Consider the following 17306-nt stretch of genomic DNA (forward strand, 5'->3'; position numbering starts at 1 on the left):
AGACACCAAAGCTGTCACTTTAAGAGCGTCCATGTACCCACTTTAATTTGTTGTCTGTAGGCATTTTGAAAACCTGAAGAATGTTTCTTAATGGCCCGATTCCCTGGCTGCTGGATGTTCCTGTGAGATCCTGTAGCTAGGATAAAGTGTTCTGTAAGCAACTAGAGTCATTGGAAGCTTCTGGATAGATGCTTCAGTTTGATTTCAGTTTGCTTATTCTTCTTCAGTCCTATCCACTAGAGGACTTTTCTCCCAGGGACTTGGCAGGTCTTGCTTGGCTTCCTGTAGGATGGCAGTAGGATGGGACTTTTCTAGGGTGATGAAGAATGTGTTCTAGTCTGAGTCGTGTTCTTGAGATTTTGTTGAACACATCTGTGATCTTGGGTGTTTCAAAGTTCACATTTCCCAGCTGTGGCTGACGTACAGCTGGAGTCCACTTTGTGCCCCCCTCCCCTCCTTGACTAGCATGGAGCAAGTCTCACACTCGGGGAATTTGTTTGGCTATAGAGCAGTGTCAGCATATGCACTTGCAGCCATTCCTATGGGGTTTCCTTCTGAGAGAGTTACATACCTTTCCATGCCGAACTAGATCAGAATCCAGCAGTTAGATTATTGACTTCCTGTGAAGGCATCTGGGAGAATTAGTGTGGTCAGGGTTGTCACTGTGGGGTTAGAAAACAGATGTCCCTAGCACCTGGCAGTCACTATTTGTTGAATCAATGGACTTTACGTAATCAGGTTTATCTAGCTAGAACTGAGGTTTGTAGACTCAACGATGAGCTCGGTTAGCTATTAAAATTAGATACATTCAACATCTCTACATATATGTCGTTAGTGGCTCTGTCAGGAAGTCCTCCTTCTTAAACGTAGCTGGTCCAGCCACTGGAAGATTCCTTAGCTAAGTTTTCATTCCTTATTAGCTCTTTCCTAAACTCACAAACCATGCTCCCTTGTTCTGTGAGTAGGGTACAGTCCAGTTGCGTCTGTCTTTGTCTACAAGGTTATAGTTGTGGGTTTAGTTGTTTCTAAGAGAAATGGCCACTCAAAAGATGACGAGCCAAGCTGCGAATCTAGTAGTCATGTTCCACGATGCGGAAATGTCCTACAGGGCGTGTGTACATTGTGAAATAACCCCAGTGCCTCCATTGTTTTCCCGCCTTTAGAAGCCCTGTTAAGACGTCAGTTGGCTGAGCTTTATTCTATTTCTATAAATATAAACTATGTTTACTGCCGTTTCTTTCATAAGGTTCCCCGTGTTCATGCCATTCTGTTTTGTACAGGTCTGTATTGTTTCTTTCCTGATAGACTATTATAGAAGCTACTTTAGGTGGTTTTGTTATTGAGGTTAAGTATGACGCCTTAGTGGGTTGCTCACTAATAATTTTAATTTGTCTCTGAGATGCTTTATTGTTAATTGAAAGGATTTCCCCCCTGGTATTGCAGCCAGTGAGTCGTCTTGTGCAGTTAATTAGCACGATTATGCCACAGCTCCATTTGCACCCGCACAAAGGTTTGTTCTTGTTTTTATCAAAAGGATCATTCTCTCTGAGAATGCTTGTACCTGACAGGCTTTAAGTAGCCAGACCACTTGTTTCTTTTTAAATAGCCACATCCCATCTTCTCTCGGCTTAGGAGAAGCTGAGCTTTGAAGATGCACTCCAAAGGGGGACATACATTTTCTCCAGATGCTCTTTTCGGCAGATCCTGTGCTGGTGAATAGATGATTTTAGATGAACATAGCGATGAGTGGTTAGGGAGCATTTTGGTTGTGTGGAGGAGTATACAATGTTAAGAGAATAAACAAAGTATAGATGTCGCTCGCTTGGTGTTCTCTGTCTGTTTATAGAGAATGCGAGGGAAAACAGCAGAAGAAAGATGTTTTATGTGTGGGACTGTTGAAGACACCCAGGAGAGCTGATATCCTGGTTTAGGATACTGTGACCCCTTCCTGTAGTTGAAGTATTGTCTGATAGATCAAGTCACCTTTCTTCTTGCCTAATGGTAGTGTCTACTGTATATATTTCCACTGGAAAAAATACTTTAGCTTTATTGTAGCTTAAAGTAGAAAAGTTAAAAGAAAATTGATTTTCCTGTGTTGATCCCCACTCAGGCAAGTGTGGTTGCCCTATACATTCCCTGCTAGGCACTTTGTACATTTACACACACATGCTGGGCTTACTCTGCATCAGATTGTAAATGCACTTTGGAATCCAAATTTATGATTTGTGCTTACTGCATGCATATCCTTCTTGGCTGATCAGTTTGCATTTTTAAAGAAATAAGATACTATGTTGCTGAATTCATGTCATAATTTACTTAATTAACTATGATCCAATAGTTTCCTTCAAATATGAAGGAAAAATTAGGTGACTCAGGATATTTTTGAAATCTTAAAAAGCCTTATATTTGTGAATTCTTCCACTTTAGAGTTCTTTTGACAATTACATGTCAAGAAACTTCATGAAACAAAATGAATAATTTATTTTTAGCTTTTGTATGTAATTTTCTTAAAGGACAATAATAATGCATTATCATTATGCTTTTCTTGTCTTGAATATGTTTTTTTTAAATTGGGTACTACCTAGAATGATATTTTACACTTGAACTTTAAAAATATTGTATAATTTTATTTATATCAGCAGATTTGTTTTTATGACATCTTAGTGGATACCTGATAATTGCATTTTATGAATTACTATAATTTACTGAACCAAATTTCTGTACAGAAAATAAATAAACTTCTGGGCTATTTGGGGGAACTACATGGGAGTGTGACACAATTTTTTGTCCTGTAGCATATCTGTTACTTGTGCAGCTTTTTTGTCCTTAGGTTGTTCACAGAGATGGCCAGGGGCCTCGGGACTTTAGTCTTTGATAGGAAGGTAAGCACAGTGTTAGGGTTTGTGCTCAAGAGGAAAGTTAAGTTTAGATGCCGCTCCTGAAGCGTGATGGATGCAAATGTTCATATCTTTTTCTCTTCCCAGAAGCCAAAATCTTATAACCTTGTACAGAGATTTGAATAATTATAATTAAGTTTGATTCCTATACTGAATGATAACAATAGCAAGCATAAACATATATCAGGGCAATTATCATTCTAGGCAGGGATTATGGGCACTGCTGTATTTAAACCTCATAACACCGGTGAGTTCTTAGGAGGGAACACTTTTGATGTGAGTGGTGCAAGAGATTTTTAAAGAATATAGCCCCACTTTAACAAATAGGTAAAAAGCTGTATACAGTTTTTCCAGATATGGAAACCCAGGCAGAAGTAGGTTAATTATTTGTTAATATTACAGAGTTGGCCAGATAAGCAACCCAAAGCTTTACCTAGGGAAAATAGTAACTCTTTTTGTTTTTTTCTTACCTGCCTGGCATTTAAGCATGTTGACAACAGTGAATAGAATGAGTCCCCAACCTTTAGAAGTATACCTCATAGGGAAGGCATAGAACATGGATGCCATGCACATATCCAGATGAGTCACAAGGAAAGAGTGGGGTTGTCAGTCCAGCTTCTCTTCTGTCCCTTGCCCAAAACAGGGATGGGGTGCAGTGTCAACATCTGGTCCAGATATTTATTCATTGATGATTTGTGTCATCTGTTGTCTTCAAAATCTTTCTTATTACAGTGCTTCCTTACCAGCAACCATATTAGACATCTCCAAAGAGTTTAGATAACCTGTAGGAGTCATTGGTTAGTTAGACTTAGACATTTAAAACAGCAAATCAAGTGGTTTGTTTTTAGCTGTGGAGACTTGGGTGCCATTGAGATGGATGGCTTTCTAGTTGTTGCATATGGTGGTGTTTTATTCAGTGGTGTAAAATGTGAAAAACAAATACATGATTTGACAAAAATACCTAGACGCAATCAGCCTGACTTATTTAATTCCACTCCTAATGACTAGAATCCTGTCACCTCTTGATTTTCAATTACATGGAGTGCTGTGCCGTGCTGTGCCTTGCCTTGATTATATCTGTGCGGACTCACCTCCCAGTTTGGTGGCATTTAGAATACCCCGCGATGCAGGTGATGGGTCTCATCAGGATACTAAACGCTGTGTGCCTTCTGGTTTCCCCACAGCAGTTCCGCAGAGCATCCTGGGGCCTCCAAGCCTCCATTAAGCTCCTCCAGTATGACATCACGCATCTTGCTACGCCAGCAACTCATGCGTGAGCAGATGCAGGAGCAGGAGCGCAGGGAACAGCAGCAGAAGCTGCAGGCAGCCCAGTTCATGCAACAGAGAGTGCCCGTGAGTCAGACACCAGCCATAAACGTCAGCGTGCCCACCACCCTTCCCTCTGCCACCCAGGTGCCGATGGAAGTCCTCAAGGTATGTTTTATTGCCCTTGTGTTTGGACTGAACCTGTCCCTTCTACATACCCTAGGCATATTCGCTGGACTGTGTCTTTGCTTGCCTTGGTATTAGTCTTATTTATAAGCATCATGTCCAGTAGTTCCTATGAGGTTTTGTCTTTTAAAAGAAGGATTTGAACTAGTGTAAAGGTTATAGCAACCTGTGAATGGTGGAAATGGTCAATGTTTTCATGACCAATCTCAAATGGGATCTCCTGGTTTATTTTTATTTATTTATTTATTTATTTATTTATTTATTTTTTATAATGAAGAACATTTCGCTGTCTTGCTTTTGAAAATGGTTTCAAGCATAAGAGTTATTTGAAAGAGGCCTCTTCTGGAAACTTGTGTGTATGTTTTCACAAATGCTTTCCAGGGCCATGCTTTAACTTTACTCTTCAGTTAGTAAATCCTGCTGGCCCTAGGAACTAATTGTTTCAGAAAGTCTCTTCAGAAAGAAAACAGTGGTCAAGCGCTGTCTGTGCCTTAACAACCAGACCTCATAATCCTTTTACTGAAGTGAGCTGTCTGCTTTGGGTCTCTTTGATTTCTTGCTAGAGTGGAAACTGCAGGAGCTTGTTAACGTCCTTCCATCAGGGACACATAGCTTCCTAATTACGAGAGGAAGTTGTAGCCGCTCTGACCATAGACCTCCATCTCCCGCATTGTCTTCCATGCCTCATGGGGAGTTGCCTTGTTTCATAAGCATCCCCATTTGTAAATATGACTGGTTCAAGAAAATCTAGAAGTAGGGAAGCTTCCTTGTTTTTCATTTATTTTTTTTCAACCCGTCCACTTAATTGATTCATTCTGAAGAGCCAAGTGTTCATTAAGCAATGTGAACTCCTCAACCTGCACATGTATTGTCAGTCTTTGCTGTTACCTTTGTGCTCAGAGAAAAAAAAAAATCCATCCATGCTCCCTTACTTAAAGTTTATTATTAAAGTGAACAGGAGTGATGTGCCCTACACAGGTTCTATAAGGAATTCTTTGACAACTAACTTTAAAGCAACACACTAAATTTAAGAGCACCATTGTAGAACTCTTAGGTAGAGAAACAAGTTGAAATTTTGATAAAGCAAAAATGATGCAACTGGTTTAGCATAAAATTTTACTTTAACATGACTGAAATTCTGAGCAGTGCCACGATTATGACTCTTAGGCTTCTACCACCCTGTCAAGCAAAAACATCTTTTCTCCATAGAATGAACATGGACTCTCTCTGTTCTGCCTGAGTAGAACTGAGAGATGCCATTTGATGTTGTTTCCTATGTGCAAGAGTTATGATCATTCTGTTTATCTAAACAGTGTGACTTCTTTAATAATGATGCAGAAAAGTATATCTGTTTTATTCACTATAATCATAAGGTTTTTTTTTTTTTTTAACTGGAAAGCACATTTTAGAGGCGGTAACATGGATTTGAGCATTAGTGGTTACATCCAGTTTAAGGTTATGCTTAATATTATATTGAGGTATTTATATTGAAATAGATTTTCCTATTAGAGTGGTTATATGGGGTGGTGGGAAAATTACCTCAAAACAAATGTGTAGAAACATCATTTCAATATTAGCCTAAAGTTTATTTAATTTCTAATTGTTCAAAATGCTGTTTTCTAGCCTTATTACAATTAATATGCAAATTAAACAATTTGAATAATTTATGTATTTTTCACTTATACTCTGCTTGGATTGAACTATAGTCTCCCCACAACTAAAGAGTACCAGAAAAATGCCCAAGTTAAAGTAAAAATAAATTATTAAAGCTAAAAGATATGACTCAGTCAAAAGTGCTATTGGTTAAATTTATCTATCATACTCAACATTCATTACCTCTCTTGAGCTTGAGAGTGTTTCTCCTTGGGCTATGTAAGAGTCAAGTGTGTCCCATAAAGCAGAAGGACTTGGGCTAGCATTCTGTGGGGGTCTGGTAGCTGTTCAGATCGGCTTTGCTATTTTTAAGGACCAAATGTCAACAGGATTTCATTCATCTGAGGTAATATTGTAAGACATTCAAATATAAATGTTAAGGCAAATTTTCTATTGGTGATTCCTTGAGAAATGTAAGACTTTATACTTTATAAAAATAGTTTCATAAGCTCAGTGTATGGAAATACTATGAAATGCTTCATAGAAATGCAACCAACAGCACTTTCTTCTGTGGCATTTTTAAAATCATATAACACAATTTTCATGAAGTAAGTGGTTATAAAGAAACAGTTGACTGGTTTGATCTTGAAAATTGTTTGTAAATATGTACCTTCAAAATATTAGTAATGCAAACACAGGCTAATTGCATGCATTTTGAAAGTGATCTATTAAACACATTTTTTTTTCCTGGTGGTGTAGCCTCAGAAAGATATTGATTTCATTTTTAAAGCATTAAGGGTCAGAGTCAGTGCACACCCACTTCTCAGTGAAGGTAGATGGGTGCTGAGATGGAGAATGCACATTAAGTCTCTCTATTTCCCAGCGTGTTTGTTAGAACATGCTAGAAGAAAGGCCAACATTCAATTTTCACATGCATACACACAAAGTCTTGTCACCAGGAACCCACTATCAGTGGGTTGAACCATTTTGACAAGTGAAATCAGTGTTTTCAGGTTCATCCCTTCCCTTGGCAGCATTTTACTTAAACTGCGGAACTCTGTGAAGCATGTTTAAAAATTGTTGACATCTGAAAACTTAGGACTCACTGGAATTTGTATTAGAGAGTGGAAATTCCCATATTTTCTTCCTCAGGACTTGGCCACTGTTCATGTATTCTGTTCTGTTCTGTATTCTATATTGATTTCATTAATTTGTGTTTCTATTTGTCATATTAATTTTCACATTGGAAGTCATGGAGTGTTGGCTCTTATTGTAGGTATTTGTACATTAGTGAGCTGTTGACTTAGTTTCTTAAGCACGAGCGAAACAATTTGGGAGGGTAACTGGAGCATGCTTCTATACCATAAGTAGCGACACAATGGGTACATAATAGATTTTTCACAGTTGTGAACATACCTGGTATTTCAAATTGTAGATTTAAAAAATTGCTGGAAATTGTTTATGAAGCACTTTCTTCTCTAGGTGGAATTTGTCAATAGGTGAGCCATACAGAACTGAGGTTTGAATTTGATATAAACAAAATCAGAGTCACCAGGGATGGACTTTAGTCCTGGTGGGTCTCACAATTGCAGCAGCATCACAGTCCTGACTGTGGACTTGGTGTGCCCATGTTCACTGAGACTCTCCTGTCACCAGCTCATCTCTCTATGTTTAATTGATTATCAGAGCAGCTGCTACTGTGATCTGAGACTGTCAAATTCTTCCACACAGACCCTGGCAAGTGGGCAGCCTAATAGTAGTTTATAGTTTGTATTGATTTCTTTGTTGGGAAGCTTGTAGCTTCTTGTCCGGCTCCCTCCTTCTCGTTCTGTCAATTTAAGAATCTAAAGACTAGCTGTTCTTTCTGTTGTACGTTAAATTTTCCCTTATCTGTTTTGGAAAAAGTGTTGATAGATGCAAAAGAGTTCTTCTGATGCTTTATTACTTTAGTATATTTCATTTAGTTTGAAGGAATTAATTTTTTTTCTGTTTTTCCAGATAATTTCAGGAATTGGGCCAATTGTTTACCAATTAAAAATAATACTTGCTGTCCATCAAACACAGACATGCTTTTTATAGGTCCCTGTGTGTTGTCAATTCTGTTAACCTGGGCATTTGTGTGAGAGGGTATGACTATCTCATCAACCCGTTGAAGCAGAAACTCTAGTAAGTGCTGGCTATAGATGCTAATCTTGTACATGTTAGACAAATATAGTAGCTACATCCCAAACTCAGTATTTAACTTCAGTTTCTGATTTATTTGGCCTGAATTGATGAGCCTCAGTCTTATCACAGTGGATGTTCAAGGCGGGAAAGATGTATCCTCTCTCAGGTTAGCTTGCCTTGCTCTCCTGGGTCAGGATCTGTATCTGTTCCCAGAAGATATGACCTGCTGGGTCTGAGTCATCCACTGATTCTGTGTTCATATATGTAAGCTGCCAGTCAGTGTGACATACATGGTCTGCACACCTTGATATCAGAGAGTTTTATAAATATTTTGTACCCTTGTAAGTTTGCATAAAACTGTATGTCTTTAAGACCACATCATTATTTACAGGAAGGAGACTCAGTTTCCTCTTGCAAAATTTTTTCCTGCCCCAAAGACACAGACTTGTTCACTGTCCTGTAAGGTAATTTTCCTTATTTTTAAAACCCAGTCAGTGTTTTTTGGAAATTGTGTGCTTTGCTTGTTAACATCCAACAGATTTCTACTACAGGGGGTAAAATCCATTAGGAACCATGTGAGTTGCCTTGCTTCCTGTTGGACCTTCCTGCCATTTCCCCCTTTGCAATTTTACATTGCCTTTCACAGGGACATGACTTAAAGAGATGCAGTAGGCAATGTTGGGCATGTGGACATAACCCTGTGTGTGTCCCTTCTACATTGTCTCTACTTTTGAGACTGCATACCAACCCAACACCAGGCTCTTCTTTGGGCCAAGTGGCGACTCTCATTTTGTCTTCAAAGTCAGTTGATAGTCTGGTGTGCACAAGTGCCGGCTTGTCTGGCACCATCTGAGAGTCATTGATGTTCCATGTTGCTTGGAAATCTCACAGGAGTTCCTAAGCACAAAGAGTGGCTAATGTCAGTGCTAGGCCACAAAGGTGTTCCACTGAGCTGTCTTAAGTGGAACAATGTAACAGCACAGGCCAAAAGGGTGCTTTGGTCTGATATCACTCAGTCTCTGTCACCACTGCTTTTGTGATGGTTAAGTAGTGGTGCAGTGTTTGTTGGACCAGGCCCTCCCTGCTTGAATTTGTAGGCAACTATTCATAACAAAATATTGAGCCTTACAAATTAATTTCCGGTTTTTTTTTTCTGAAAATATGCAAACATCAACTGTAGTTGTACTTTTGCCTGGTAGTATCAGAAAAGGGGGGGGGGATGGATTCTCCTTTTATGTACTCAAGGGCAGTTTTATGATATGGCCCGGGGCTCTACTTGGCCAAGGGCTTCAACAGATTCTTGCATTTCTCCTTGGTTTCCTAGATTGGAGCTGGCTGGGGGCAGCTGTGCATGGTGGATATGTGACTCACACATCAGCTTGTCTTAGAGTAGGATGGCCTTTGATGTGTCTCCTTGAGCCACTTGGAGTTACTGGAGGCATCTTGTGGACTTTTGTGAAAGGAAGTGCCAGCTTGCTGCATCTCGTGTTGTCCTGTCAAAGGAAGGCACAATCCACTTCCATCTGTCACAATTCCCTACTAGTCAGGGTAAAGACAACATTGTAAGGAAATTATTAAGGGATAGGACTTAGGGTAAGGGCCAGAACCAGGGTGGGGGTGTTTAGTTTAATGAACTCTTCACTGTGATTTCTCTTAAATGTGACAAGGCCTGAAGATCATATATACTCAACAAGGCTAACATCTTACTCCTAAGGTAAACAAAATTGGTTCTTGGAGAGCAAAAATATCAGGGCTGGGAGATGATGGCTCTGTGGCTATGAGTGCTTCCAGTGCATGCATGTGGTCCTGAGTTTAAATCCCTAGGATACTCATGCAAAGCTTGGAGTGGCTGTATATGTCCATAACTCTTGGTGATGGAAGGACAGACACAGAAGACCCCTGGATTGTTAGGCTCGTTCCAGGTTCAATGAGAGAGGCTGTCTTAAGAGAGTGTTACAGAGTGGTGGAGCAGTACACCTGATTTCCTCTTCTGGCTTCCATGCATACAGGAGATATGACATATGACATACTCACAAACACCAAACACTTATACATCACATCCCCCCCCCTCTCTCTCACACACACACACACACACACACACACACACACACACACACCATAGTCAGCACAGATGTTTGCAGTCCTCCAAAGCTATAATGCACAGCCAGGAAAGCAGTGTTAATGTGTCAGTTCAGTTTTTGAGAATGTGGAGTAGAAGAAGAGGGAATTAGCAGAACACTTTCAAGGTCTCCGAAGCACACTAATGAGGGAAGGTTGTACAACATTGCTCTTGAGTCCTTAGAATGTCTTCTCTTTCCCTTTGAGGACATTTGTTAGGACTCCTATAGATGTGGCTTCTGCATTCTGGCTGGGCATTGTCTCACCGTCATACTCATGTTTAGCATTGATTAATTTTCTTTTGTCCCTGTACTGTGAGGCTGTTGTTAGCACCCCTATTTCACAGACCATCATGGAGTAGTTAGATAGGTCTGAAAAAGTCATAAAAGTCTGAGGTGTCAAGATTTGAGCCCAGTTGGTTGGCTCCCAGGCCCACTTGTAATAGCTAGTATCTTTCTTGGAGTGAGTAACCTGAGGACCCTCAAGAGAAGAAGATAGCTCAGCCCTTCAGATGATGTGGCAACATATGAGCTGATAGCACATGTCCCTCACAGAGCTTCTGGCTACAGCTTAAAACATTGGTAGGAATTACTTTGATGACATGGTGGGAACGCAAGGCAACTTCACTGGCTTCTGTAACTGGCTTTGGCCACATCTGGTGACAGGTTGAAAACCTGACATTTTAGCTCATTATTTCCCAACAGCCTTGTAGATATATACAGAACTTGCCCAGGTGGGGAAACAGACATATTGTTGACCCCATACTCTATGTTCTATATTATACCCCCACTCCTAGCCTTCTCTGTTAAATAATTAAATTTTCTTCCCTAGTCTCTAAGATATGTGAGATGCAGGAATTGACTGCATTTTTCCTACATAAGAATTCTGTCTAGCCACAGTGACCACAATGATAAGTTTTGGTTTAATGATAGTTATCATTATGTGTGAAAAAGCATGTAATAGGAGGTTTCCTCCAAAGACATCTGAAAATCCAAAGCCAGAATCACTTATATTCTAAAGACATTGGTGGCTCAGCCTACCCTAGTTCATGTGTGTTATCTGTCTTTGTATTTGATAATATCTCTGTGTGATGCTAAATGGTTTTCATTCACTCCTTATAGGAATTCCTCCCCGAAGTTATGATTCCATTTTTTTGTTGTTGTTGTTTCTTTTCCATCATCATCATCTCCTCCTTCAGTATCAGAATTTTTGCCATTATTTTAGTCCTTAAAACAAGAACTTCAGATCTTCTTGTTTTTCTATTTGCTTTTAAGTGAATATCAGTTATAATAATGATTATATTATCACATGAGAAGGTCAGAATTCCTTTCACAAATGTTATCTGTTTCATCTCAACAGTTAAAGAAAGGCTAGGCTTAAAGACTACTGATAGATATAAGCAAGCCTTAGAACAAGAGAGAATATGGACACATGTAAGCAAAGCCTAAATTTAACTTCTCCCTACTAAAATAAATGGATGGCATTTGTGTTAAAATACGCACATTTGTACAGCAGCTTGGCTCATGGTTATAGCCACCATCAGTACTAGAATATTTGCTCTCGCCCTGAATGCGTCTCTTTTTATTGCCTTTTTGAGTATCTCCCTAAACTTAAAGACTATAGCATTCCACATAGCCTCTCCCAGCTTCTCAGATCTTGTTTATAATGTCATAACTATGTGAGAAGAAGATGAAATAAAACTTGGTAAATAGAAACCATACAAACCAAGATGCAGTTAACATAGAATGTTCTAGAGAGAATTGCTTTAATCACTGTTTTTAAAATTGATAATATTGGAAGATGGCCCAGATAAACCGAAGACAAATTGTTCATCCTGGAAATCTTGGGGATGTTGCTGAGATTTGATGTAATGCTAATCAAAATCTCTGTTACTATTTTGTTTTAAACTAAATTTGGAGTTTTAGGGAGCTGGAATGATAGCTCAGCTGGTGAAGGGTTTGCCTTTCAACTTGTTAGAAGCTGAGCTTGATCCCCACATCCAGGCCTACAATCTCAACAGAGATAGAGGATCATGGGAGCTCATGGGCCAGCCAGCCCAGACGAATTGGTGAGCCCCAGGTCCAGGACAGACCCTGTTTCAAAATATAAGGTGTAGATTAGCAGGGGAAGACACTTGATGTCAACCTCTAGCCTTTACATCAATAAACATGTGCTTGAGTGTCCACACACATATGTACACACATACAGAAAACCTAGGAGATGGGGTGTATGCAGTCTTTATGTAACTGAAGTAGATGGCTTTAATGCATTTCACCTAAGAGTTCAGTGTATTCCTGTTTACCTACCACTTTCTGAGGCTCACACTGCTTCTGATGGGTGGGTTTAGTAGACTCTTGCCCAACACAAAGGGCTTGTGGTTTTCCTAGAAGCAAGATAAAAAGGTTCAAGGATCCTGGCAATTAAAAATGAGCAAAAGGAATTTAATCATCCAGTTGTGAACGATTTTAAAGTGTTGTAAAGAGTTCTAAAATAAGAGGCAGAATTCAGATTGCTCTCTTTCTTACCAGTTGCATACATAACTTTGTTGTAATCTCCCCTGTTGGCCCTCGTTTTTATATAATTAAGTTTTAGAGGTTGGAAATTTTGAGACTAAATTAGAAGTGACAAACCAGAGACATTCCTTCCAGTTAGGAAAGGATTAACAAATTCTTATTGGCTAACTTACAAATATGTAACATTTTTCACACTGCCTAAAGGTGACAAGATCTGCTCTGTTTTTCTAGTGAACTAGTAAAAATTAGATTAATAAGTACCAGGCAAAGAACCTTTTCTTTTGTCTTTGTTTTCCCCCCAAAGAAATCTTACCTTTGAGTACTCTGGCTGTGGAGCTTGGCGCCTTAATTAGCCACATGTTCTTTTTACCTCCTGGGAAATAAGTACAGGCTAAAATTGGGGATCAAGACACAGACGTACATTGACTTAGCACACGCCGCCAAGTAATTCATCAAGGAATGTTGGTAATTAGTCCTGCCTCTTTCAACTCTTGGCTTATTTTATAAAACTGGTTGATTTAAAATAATGCCTGCTGATGTGTTGCCCACACGTTTTAGGACGGGGACTTGGCTCTTCAACAAAAGTGAACCTATGCAGGAATGGAAATGCACCCTCCTGGCTTTGTATTTTCATAGATTCTGAAGGTCTATCTATGTCCCCTATTAACTTAGTTGCACTTTCTTTTTATTTACCCCATTCAGTATATTTCACAGGGTCTTTCTTCTCTTTTTGCCTTGGTGGAAAGAACGAGGGGAGCAAACTTAAAAAATAAAATGAAATGAAATGCAAGCTTCCCCGGGGGTGCAGGTGGGGGTGGGTCTAAGGGGCTTGTCAAAGTATGTCAGTTCAGTGTGGTTTGATGGAATTTAATTCGAATCCTTCATCTGGTACAAGCCGCAGTAATGATCTTCTTGTATTGTTAAATGCTTGCTGATATTTATGGCAGACAGATTAATCTCAAGAGGTTGAGTTTCTGGGGTGAACAAGACCTTGTGACTACAGCCTCAAAGCATGTGTAGTTCACTGTTTTAGTAGTAATAACCCAGATGCCAAATTCCCATGCTAAGCGATGTGTTTACCATTATGCTTTCATAAGTAGCTCACACTCAGAGCTGCTCTTGAAAATCTGGTGCTAGCCTGAGCTGAGTAATGCACTAAGTGACCTTGGGCATGGTTTCTTCCATGAATCCTGGTATCCTCATCTGTAAACTAAGGTCAGTAAAGTCCACTCTGGAGAGTCTGGAGAGATAAATGAAGGACCCACCTAAACAGTACTGTGTGTCAAGTGGAATGTGGGTCCAGCTTTGACTTCAAATCCTTGGATACTCACATGAAAGAATGAAGAGAAAGAAGACAAAATCAATTTCGATGTATTTTACATTACCTTGCAATCTGGAATATTATTATTTAAGTGTTATATGAGAATTAGCCACAGAACTCTAAACTTTTTTTTCCTTATTAAGTCTTTGTATTGAGCTTCATGCTTTTTTCTCAAATTTGGGAACATATTTCATGTCTCCAACATATTGAAGTTTGGAGAATAAATTTCATCAGCACAATGACTTGACCTGAGTTTGAACCTCATAAAATTTACACTCAAAAGAGTGTATTCATTTGCCAAAGTTGTTTTAATCCTGTTTAAAAGATTTCCAGGAATTGGGCTGGGGAGATGGTTTAATGGCCGAGTATATTTGTCATGCAAAGGTGAAGAACTGGAGTGAATTTTCATCCCTAGAACCTAGAATCTAGACAGAATAGCATACATTGGTAATTCCAGCATTTCTATGGGGAGATGGGAGGTGAATATGAGAGAATCCCAGGAAACACATGGATCACGTAGACCAGTGCTCATGGCGGTCAACAAGAACCACTCTTTTTGAAAAGGTTAGAAGGTAAGAAGCAAGAACTAGGTTTTCCTGAGTTTACACTTTGTATGGTAACATGCATACACCTAAAATCACACACCTGAACATATATACAGGGAGGGAGAGGGAGAGGGAGAGGGAGAGGGAGAGAGAGAGAGAGAGAGAGAGAGAGAGAGAGAGAGAGAGAGAGAGAGAGAGAAAGTGAGTGTAAGAGTACATGAGATAGAAATTTCAGCTCCTTTTGAATTGACCTCAGTCCCAGGGCTCAGGATGTGTGACAGCACAGATCTGAAGCCTTTAGCAAAGTGTAGAGTACAAGAAGAGTCATGAAGGAAGAACTCTGCATTGTTGGCTATAATAGATTTATAATATCTGGGGAGGAGAGATTGCCTATGTGGTAGAGAGACTGTAAGCATGAGGGCCCATGCTCAGTTTCCAGTACCCATGTAAGAACCTGGGCATGGAGCATGTAGCCAAAATGTAGAAGTACAGACCCCTGGGGTTTGCTAGCCAGCAAGCCCAGCCTAATTAGTGGATCTGGACTAGTGTGAGATCTTGTCTCAAAAACAAGGTGGATGTTCCCTCAAAGTTGACCTCTGGTCTCTGCGTATATATACACACATGTACATGAGTACCTATACACACACACACACACACACACACACACACACATTTGCATACATATGAACATTTATACACACAAGAACACACCTGCATACCCACATGTACATTCACACTTACAGTGACATATTTATTAATCACTGAACACAGTAATTACTATCATCACCCCTAAGTTACAGTCTTCCTGTGACACTGTTAAAAAGTGCCTATATGGACACAATTCGGTCACACCTTTCTTTCTCATAAGTTTGATCCTGGTTTGTGGTCACGTACCATGCCTGGCTGCCATTTCCTGTTAAAAAACAGCACCCGTAGGAAAGAACAGTGCAAAGACACCCCCTCTAGAGGTGCCAAGAGCCTTCCATTCAGACATGAGTGTGGAGGCAGCTCTTGACTTGTTAGTCACACATCTTACTCACACTCTCAGTCCAGGTTCCTTTCCAACCTACACATGTCACACTTGCCTAGCACTTATCCAGCCTGCTGAAGACGTCTGAAACTCTGGGACTGGATAAACATTTCCTTAGTGTTCCTGGTGTCAAGGAGACACTGAAGTATAAGATGAGTGATCCCGGTTTGTTCTACAATGAACATTGGATAATAGCTTGAAATGCCTTTTGCATTGCATGGGGTTTTGTGTGTGATGTTTACTTTTCTTTTGTCATTTAACTTTTAGAGCATTTTAAGAAATTTCAGCACAGCCCATAGTTTAACAAAATAGTTCTTATTCACCAGGCACTCAAGTTTTCTGTTCCCATGCTAATTCTCATCCATGTTTTAAACCAGAAATAACTCACCTACGGTGATAATTTATTTTGTTAAGTACCTTCTTATTTCTAGTACAAAGAATGAGTCCATTATATTGGGATTAGTGCACTGTGGACAGACTTCTATTCCTCCTGTAATTCCAAGAGCCTACAAAGTTCCAGTGCACTTACAAGCATGGAAGGCAAGATTGCAAAAATGTTCCTAACATTATGGCTTCAAGAAAGAAATATCATTGTCTTCTTCAGATCTCCTGCTTTTCTCAGTTGGGAAATGTGTGTGTGTGTGTGTGTGTGTGTGTGTGTGTGTGTGTGTGTGTGTGTGTGTGTGTGTGTGTGTGATTCTTTATTATATAAATTATCTAGTGTAGCTTTTATCTAAAATAATATCTAGCCAACACTTGGGCCCTTGTCAATTTCATTTCAGCTTCCTAATACCGTTGTTGGTTTGTTTTAAAAGCTCAGAGCTAAATTTTCTTCTCAGTTTATTAATTGGCATAATCTTGATATAATTCCTAAAATTATTGTGAATAAGGGCCATTGTGTTTACTTTCTGTTGACACTTGGGACTTTTCATATTCGTAAAGAGAAAACAGACTGAATACTTTAAAAGGACACTGAGTATTTGTGAAAAACACTCCTCAAAGCTGAGATGCTTAGGGTTTAAATCCCGCTTAGGCCAGTCCTACTCCTTGGGATGTTGCTCCTCTCTCAGTAATTTCTGAAGTGTATTCAGGGACCCAAAGGCCTGCCATCACCTGGGACCTCACTAAAAAGCAGATTCCCTCCACTTATTCCACAGCACCTAAGCCACCCCAAAGTAGGTTCAAGTTTAAGAATCACTGACTAAGAAATCTGAAAATCTTTCAACAACACTGAAGAGATAAGGAAGTCAAGTCAACTGGGCCTCCTTCCTACAGGTCTTCTTAGGTCTTCTTACATGTAAGGATCCATGTGACCCACCATCAGGACCACATTGGGTAACACCAAGAAGAGAGGGAAGAAGTGATGGGGACAGGCAGGGCTGCTGGAACTGAGCAGCAGAGGCTGCAAAATTCCCAGTAGCTACTTAGGCTATTTTGGATAAATCCATTATATGCAAATTTGATTAAAAATACATTTAAACCTTTCAAATCTGGAGTGATGACATGAGAATTGTAAGAAACACTAGAATAGCCATTTTGAGCTACTGGGCCTCTGAGAGAGCTACAAAAAACAAAAACAAACAAACACAAAAACACAGATCCCTTCGTTCACAAAATTTGCGAATTCTGTGGAGACCTTACATATATACTTCTCCTAAATGCAGTCAATGC

The 17306-nt window shown here is 39.6% G+C and overlaps 1 protein-coding gene across 15 annotated transcripts in view; it reads left to right on the forward strand.

Moving 5' to 3' along the window:
• Mitf (melanocyte inducing transcription factor) overlaps positions 1 to 17306 on the forward strand; it is a 211242-nt gene that overhangs the window by 124681 nt on the left and 69255 nt on the right. For 11 of the 15 annotated variants that reach the window (XM_051203504.1, XM_051203493.1, XM_051203495.1 and 8 more), the window contains exon 2: positions 4082 to 4331. In XM_051203504.1, the coding sequence (XP_051059461.1) occupies positions 4082 to 4331 (250 nt within the window). The remainder of the gene's footprint in view (positions 1 to 4081; positions 4332 to 17306) is intronic. The other 4 variants (XM_051203496.1, XM_051203505.1, XM_051203494.1 and 1 more) reach the window with 1 other exon arrangement.

This window comes from Phodopus roborovskii, unplaced genomic scaffold, assembly GCF_943737965.1.
Source record: "Phodopus roborovskii unplaced genomic scaffold, PHOROB, whole genome shotgun sequence".
Taxonomy (NCBI): domain Eukaryota; kingdom Metazoa; phylum Chordata; class Mammalia; order Rodentia; family Cricetidae; genus Phodopus; species Phodopus roborovskii.